At 44.9% G+C, this 8,026-nt stretch overlaps 1 protein-coding gene across 1 annotated transcript; it reads left to right on the top strand.

Annotated features, from left to right (window-relative positions):
• Positions 1–6,555: 6,555 nt before the first annotated feature.
• On the top strand, positions 6,556–7,229 carry LOC137356110 (histone H2B 7-like). The gene has a single exon (XM_068021907.1). The coding sequence runs from the start codon at positions 6,564–6,566 to the stop codon at positions 6,942–6,944; it is 381 nt and encodes a 126-aa protein (XP_067878008.1). The 5' UTR covers positions 6,556–6,563; the 3' UTR covers positions 6,945–7,229.
• The last annotated feature ends 797 nt before the right edge of the window (positions 7,230–8,026 follow it).

Below are 8,026 nucleotides of genomic sequence, written 5' to 3'. Positions count from 1 at the left end.
AGGTACAAAGAGGGATGAGGTCATGCAACATGAACATCAAAAGCAAGGTAGCAGATTTAAGAAAAGTGGTCCACAAAGGTTGTAATCACTGGATTACCCCCGCTGCCACGTGCAGGTGAGTATAGGAATAGGAGGATAGAGCAGATGAATGTGTGGCTGAAGAGATAGTGCAGGAGGGAGGGCTTTAATTTCCTGGATCACTGGGTCTGTTTCTGGCCAAGGTGGGAATTGTACAAGTTGGACAGATTGCACCTGAACTGGATCGGGACCAACATCCTTGCTGGGAGGTTTGCACGTGCTTTTGGGGGTGGGAGGTGAGGGGTGGTTGTTGTAAACTAACTTGGCAAGGGGGTGGGATACAGAGGGGAGGTACAGTCAGGGTTGATGTACAGTCAAATATAGAAGAGAAACTGAGTCAGTCTGGAAGGCAGAGAAAATGCAGACATGTTAAGACACAAGCTAACACTGCAAGGCTGGATTGCATCTATTTTAACACAAGGAATCTTACTAGTAAGGCAGATGAATTGAGGCCATTTATTAACACTTGGAAATATGATATTATTCCTGTCACAGAGACATAGTTGAGGGAAGGGCAGGACCGGTAGCTCAATATTCCAGGGTATAGAAACTTCAGGCATGACGGGGGAGGGGACAAAATAGGAGGTGGCAGTGCACAGTTGATCAAGGAGTCAATTACTGTCTAAGGAGGGATGATATCTTAGAAGATTCCTCAAATGAGGTCATATGGGTAGATTCTTTTTTTTCTTTTGGGCCTCCTTATCTCGAGAGACAATGGATATGCACCTGGAGGTGGTCAGTGGTTTGTGAAGCAGCGCCTGGAGTGGCTATAAAGGCCAATTCTCGAGTGACAGGCTTTTCCACAGGTGCTGCAGAGAAATTTGTTTGTCGGGGCTATTGCACGGTTGGCTCTCCCCTTGCGCCTCTGTCTTTTTTCCTGCCAACTACGAAGTCTCTTCGACTCGCCACATTTTAGCCCCGCCTTTATGGCTGCCCGCCAGCTCTGGCGAATGCTGGCAACTGACTCCCACGACTTGTGATCAATGTCACAGGATTTCATGTCGCGTTTGCAGACGTCTTTATAGCGGAGACATGGACGGCCGGTGGGTCTGATACCAGTGGCGAGCTCGCTGTACAATGTGTCTTTGGGGATCCTGCCATCTTCCATGCGGCTCACATGGCCAAGCCATCTCAAGCGCCGCTGACTCAGTAGTGTGTACAAGCTGGGATGTTGGCCGCCGAGGACTTCTGTGTTGGAGATACGGTCCTGCCACCTGATGCCAAGTATTCTCCGGAGGCAGCGAAGATGGAATGAATTGAGATGTCGCTCTTGGCTGACATACGTTGTCCAGGCCTCGCTGCCATAGAGCAAGGTACTGAGGACACAGGCCTGATACACTCGGACTTTTGTGTGCCCTGTCAGTGCGCCATTTTCCCACACTCTCTTGGCCAGTCTGGACATAGCAGTGGAAGCCTTACCCATGCGCTTGTTGATTTCTGCATCTAGAGACAGGTTACTGGTGATAGTTGAGCCTAGGTAGGTGAACTCTTGAACCACTTCCAGAGCGTGGTCGCCAATATTGATGGATGGAGCATTTCTGACGTCCTGTCCCATGATGTTTGTTTTCTTATGGGTAGAACATAAATACAAAAAGGGGGCAATCACTTGGTTGGGAGTGTACTACAGGCCTCCAAACAGTCAGGGAGAGATAGAAGAGCAGATATGCAGGCAAATCTCGGAGAGGTGTAAAAATAATAGGGTAATAATTGTAGTGGATTTCAACTGACCCAATATCAACTGGGATTGTCTTCGTGCTAACGGCTTAAAGGAGGCAGAATTCTTCAGTTCATACAGGAGATCTTTTTGAGCCAGCAGGTAGAAAGTCCAACAAATGATGGAGCCGTGCTCGACCTAATCCTAGGCAGTGAAGCCGGACAAGTGGGAGGAGTGTCAGTGGGGGAGCATTTCGGGGATAGTGGCCATAACTCTGTAATATTCAAGGTAGTTATGGAAAAGGACAAAGAAGGACCAAAAATAAATGTACTCAATTTGGGGAAGACTGATTTCAATATGATAAAACAGGATCTGGCCAAAGTGGACTGCGAGAAGCTACTTACAGGAAAGTCTGCATCAGGCTCGTGGGAATCATTCAAAAAGGAAATAATGAGAGTTCAGGGCCAACATGTTCCCATAAAGGTGAAGCGTAGGACGAACAAATCCAGGGAACCCTGGATGTCAAGGGATATAGAGGATTGGATAAGGGGAAAAAAGAGAGGCTTAGGGCAGAAAACAGCAGAGGCCCAGAGGAGTATAGAAAATGTCGGGGAGTGGGGGCGGGGGGTTGGTAGGTGGTACTTAAAAAAAATATAAGAATAATAAGCAGAGTGAGGAGGTGAGTTGAAAAAAAAATGGTGTCTAACAAACTTGATTGAATTTTTTGAGGAGGTGACTAGATGTGTAGATGAGGGTAAGGCAGTTGATGTTGTCTACATGGACTTCAGTAAGACTTTAGATAAGGTCCCACCTGGGAGATTGGTTAAGAAGGTAAGAGCCCATGGGATCCAGGGCAATTTGGCAAATTGAATTCAGAATTGGCTTCGTGGCAGGAAGCAGAGGGTGATGGTCGAGTGTTGTTTTTGTGAGTTGAAGTTTGTGACCAGTGGTGTACCACAGCGATCGGTGCTGGGACCATTGCTGTTTGTAGTGTACATGAATGATTTAGACGTGAATGTAGTAGATATAATCAGTAAGTTCACAGATGACATGAAAATTGGTGTCAGAAATAGTGAGGAGGAAAGCCTTAGATTACAGGATGATATAGATGGGCTGGTAAGATGGGTGGAGCAGTGGCAAATGGAATTTAATCCAGAGAAGTGCGAAAATGTGAGGTGATGCATTTTGGGAGGCCTAACAAGGCAAGGGAATATACAATGAATGGCCAGATCCGAAGATGTACAGACGGTCTGAGGGACCTTGGTGTACTTGTCCAAAGATCACTGAAGGCAGCAGCACGGGTAGATAACGTGGTTAGGAAGGCATATGGGATACTTGTCTTTATTAGCCGAGGCATAGAATATAAGAGCAGGGAGGTTATGAGGGAGCTGAATGAAATGACAGTTAGGCCACAGCTGGAGTACTGTGTACAGTTCTGGTCAACACACCAAAGGAAGGATGTGATTGCAATGGAAAGGGTGCCGAGGAGATTCACCAGGATGTTTCCTGGGCTGTGGCATTTCAGTTATGAAGAGAGAATGGATAGGCTAGGGTTGTTTTCCTTGGAGCAGAGAAGGCTGAGGGGGGGAACTGATTGAGGTATACAAAATTACATGGGACATTGATAGTATAGGTAGGAAGAAAACGTTTCCCTCAGCGGAGGGATCAACAACCAGGGGAGATAGATTTAAGTAATGGTTTAGAGGGGACTTGAAGAGAAAATATTTCACGCAGAGTGTGGTTGGAATCTGGAACACACTACCTGAAGGGCTGGTAGAGGCAGGAACCCTCATAGCATTTGAGAAGGATTTAGATGAACACTTGAAACGCCATAGCATACAAGACTATGGGCCAAGTGCTGGAAAATGTGATTCGAATAGATTCATGCTTGATGGGAGGCAGAGACACAATGGGCCAAAGGGCCTGTTTCTGTGCTGTATAACTCTATGACAAATGTAAAGGAAAGCCAACATTCAGATAGCAGAAATTCACAGATCCAAAGCAAATCCACCATACAGTTCAGCAGAAAGTGACAGGACAGAAAAAACACACACTCACATACCAGAAATTGGCATACAGAATAAAATTCACACGCCCGTATCAGAAACTAACTTGTACAGATGTAAATCCACAATCATACAGCAGAGAATGAGATGTATGACTAAACCCAGCTTCTGACACTTGAGGCTAACGTACACAGAGTGAAAACAATGCTCATGTCTCATACCAGAAACGGCCAGCCGTATATCACAACCCACACTCACATATCAGAACGGGCAGGTACCTTGTAAAATATCTCTTAATGAACCACTGACAGGGACGTGATACAGACCACATTCATTCATCAGAAACGTACAGATACAGATAATAAACAGTACTTACATACAACAGATTGAAAGGAACAGGTTAAATCCTATCCTTATATGTAGACATCTGATGGATACAGAACACAGGTGAGGCCTCCAAACCAGAGACTGACATGTCGAGTGAAAACAACGCTGGCATGTCATCAATTAACATGTGCAGTGTAAAGCTACACAAAAATGTCACTTACTAACAGATACAGAGACAAAATCAAACAACCTTTCATACCAGAAACTGACAGGTGCAGATTAAAATCCAAATTCACAATTCAGAAATTGACAGATAAAGAGAAACGCCCAGACTCCAAAATCAGATATTAACAGATACATAACAAAACCCACACTCACTCAGTAGAAGCTCATAGGTACAGAACAAAACTCATAATCACCCATTTAGAAACTGAATGTTACAGAGAAAAAAAAACAGAATCACCGATTGAAGATTGAAATTATTGAATGAAATCAGTTTGACAGACGTAGAGTAAAAGCCACAGGTAAATATCACATACTGAGAGGCATAGAATGAATCCCACACTCACGTGTCCTGCAGGGAAGGACAAACATTTCACGACTCAGAATGTCCATGCATTTCCTCCTGCCATATTCCATCTCTGTGACCAAATAGATTCTTTTGTTAACACCTCAAAACGTCATCCCTGCCAGTGTTATCATATTATATTTGATCAATTCTTTCCGTTCCACAACCCTCCATATGTTTTCAGACCTATCTTTCCTGAATATTTGTTGCCAGTAATAATAAGTTCCCTTGTCTCACCGAGTTCAGCCAGAATTATGTAATTGCCACTATATAAATCTTTCATAATAAAAACAAGAAATTCTGTATATACTCAGCTGGTTTGGCAGCATCTGTGGAGACAGAAGCAGAGTTAACGTTTCAGGTCAGTGACCCTACTTCAGAACTGGTAAATATTAGAAATGTGAAAGGTTTTAAGCAAGTAAAGCGGGGGTGGGGCAAGAGATAACAAAGGAGAAGGTGTAGAAAGGACAACATCACAGAATATCTGACCAGAAGGTCATGGAGCAAAGGCAAACATTATGTTAATGGTGTGTTGAAAGACAAAGCATTAGCACAGATAGGGTGTTAATGGATGAAAATTGAATAGCCACAAGTACCAACATGGGAAAAAAAAGTGGGTAAGCAAACTGTACCAACTAAGATGATATAAAATAAAATAAACAGAAAAATAAATATAAATAAGAAAGAATAACTAAAAATAAAAGTAAAATGGGAGGCCCGTCATGCTCTGAAATTATTGAACTCAATGCTCAGTCTGGCAGGCTGTATTGTGCCTGATCAGTAAATGAGATGCTGTTCCTCGAGCTTGCGTTGATGTTCCCTGGAACACTGCAGCAATCCCAGGACAGAGATATGAGCATGAGAGCAGGGGGGAGTGTTGAAATGACAAGCAACCGGAAGCTCGGGGCCATGCGTTCAGACTGAGCAGAAGTGTTGTGCAAAGCGGTCACCCAGTATGCGTTTGGTCTCCCCAATGTAGAGGAGACCACTTTGTGAGCAGCGAATACAGTATACTAAATTGAAAGAAGTACAAGTAAATCGCTGCTTCACTCGAAAGGAGTGTTTGGGGCCTGGGATTGTGAGGCGAGAGGAGGTAAAGGGGCAGGTATTACACCTCCTGTGATTGCAGGGGAAGGTGACGTGGGAAGGGGACAAGGTGGTGGGGGTAATGGAGGAGTGGACGAGGGTGTCGCGGAGGGAACGATCCCTTCGGAATGCTGACAGGGGAAGGGAGGGGAAGATGTATTTGGTAGTGGCATCACGCTGGAGGTGGCAGAAATGGCGGAGGATGATTCTTTGGATGTGGAGGCTGATGGGGTGGAAAGTGAGGACAAGGGTATCCTCGGTTGAGGAAAAAGGAAGACATATCAGAAGCGCTGACATATAAATCTTTCATGTGGTTACTTGTGACTGCAGCTGACCAACCTTATTTGGCACGCTACATGGAGATAAGGACTTGCACTTCAATGCTCGCATTTGCCCCACTCTGACCCCCACTAAACTGGACGATTCGGTCCTGTTGATGGACGGAAGTGCAGAGGGGCGCTACATCCTGATAAGGAAGGGAACTATAGAGAAATTATACGTAGAGTGAAAAAAGAGACGAGTTCGTACTAGCAAAATAGAAATGATTGATGAGGAAGAGGGACTCAGAAAGTCACTGATGTAGATGGATAAGGGCCGGCAAAGGGGTTTGGACGATCTGACTGCTGCGACAGTTTGTGTCTGTGAGAAGCACAAAATGTGATTGGTTACTTTAGATACCCAATCAGATAGATACAGAACATCAGGCAGTGACATCATTGTAAACCAGCCAATCATGAACATGGCCTTCTCCCATCCTTCATTAGCATAGGGTTCTGGGGATGTCTATAAAATGCGAGCTTGGAGCGGAATTTCGGTTATTCTGTGTCTGAAGTTGATCGTGATCATGGTTGATGAGAAGAAAACTGCAGCACCTTCCAAGAAGGGCGCCAAGAAAGTTCTGAAGAAGGCGCCAACAAAGGGCACCAAGAAACGGAGAAGATCCAGGAAAGAAAGTTACTCCATCTACGTGTACAAAGTGATGAAGCAGGTTCACCCTGACACCGGCATCTCCTCCAAGGCCATGAGCATCATGAATTCGTTTGTGAATGATATTTTCGAGCGAATCGCGGGTGAGGCTTCCCGCCTGGCCCATTACAACAAACGCAGCACCATCAGCTCCCGGGAGATCCAGACCGCCGTGCGCCTGCTGCTGCCCGGGGAGCTGGCCAAACACGCCGTGTCGGAAGGGACAAAGGCGGTCACCAAGTACACCAGCTCCAAGTAAATATCCGCAATGTACTGAAACACACCCAAAACACAAAAAGGCTCTTTTAAGAGCCACCCACAACTTCTCTGAAAAAGCTGCAACATTGTCTGTATAGTATCGACTTATATTGATTTATGTATCAAGTGTCCTTGCCTTTGTGATCTCTGTTTTACTCCCATAGATTCTGGTTAATGCAGTTTCACTGCCCGTGCGATCTTTCTGTCTCCAACTAATAATGTCTCGTACATAAATTACTGCCCACTGACCATTTGTGAGGTTTGTTCTCGGACGTGTTCATATTCGGCCCCTTTTCTGTATTTCGACAATAAAAGCTGATTTAACACACATACATCAGTTCGCAGTCACTTATTTCCCTAGTTCAAGTTTGACCTCAGAAATTAATAATTACATTATCTAGAACCCCCGGGTGGTGTCGGAACCCTCCGTCTCACACGCTGACACCTGACACTGAAAATCTACACTCCGCTGTTGTCTCCCACGAATAACAAACAATCGTTCATCAGTGATGCGGTATTATTATGAAAATTGACATGAAATGTGCCCGGTTGGAGAATGTTGTGAAAGAGACTTTCTGCCCGCTGGTTTCAAAAAGGACAGAGAGTAAACCCGAATAGATGTCAGAATGTAAAAGCCAATCTGGAACTTGTTACCAAATGTAGAATAACACAATATGAAAAAAGGTTTTATTTATTTAACCTTAAAAAAAGAACTATAAATGTGATATTCCATATTGAAGCCGCCCCAATATATTGGCGGGCTTTTCAAATTTGAAAAATCGGTTGCAGTCTGACAATTTGGCGCCGTTATTTTCCGCCCTTATCTCCTTGGCGTCTCCTGTATGGTGAATTCAGCAGCTCTCCGATTGGTTAAATGAAGAGCACAGAGCAGAGTGACCAATCAGCAGTGCCCACCACTCCATTCCTCCAGAAGGTACAAGGAGGACGAATGTGGGCGGATCTCAACATTCTTCGTGAAAGTGCTTGTGAGATTGTGGAAATGTCTGGAAGAGGGAAGACCAGTGGTAAAGCTCGGTCCAAGGCCAAGTCCCGCTCCTCCCGAGCTGGACTACAGTTCCCGGT

The sequence above is a fragment of the Heterodontus francisci genome, chromosome 45 (assembly GCF_036365525.1).
Source record: "Heterodontus francisci isolate sHetFra1 chromosome 45, sHetFra1.hap1, whole genome shotgun sequence".
Classification (NCBI taxonomy): Eukaryota; Metazoa; Chordata; class Chondrichthyes; order Heterodontiformes; family Heterodontidae; genus Heterodontus; species Heterodontus francisci.
The sequence above is the reverse complement of the archived record's forward strand: the minus strand, read 5'-3'. Positions and strand labels throughout refer to the sequence as shown.

Bases quoted from the DNA above. Each gene is read 5' to 3' on its own strand.
- LOC137356110 (XM_068021907.1), top strand. From the start codon at position 6,564: ATGGTTGATGAGAAGAAAACTGCAGCACCTTCCAAGAAGGGCGCCAAG.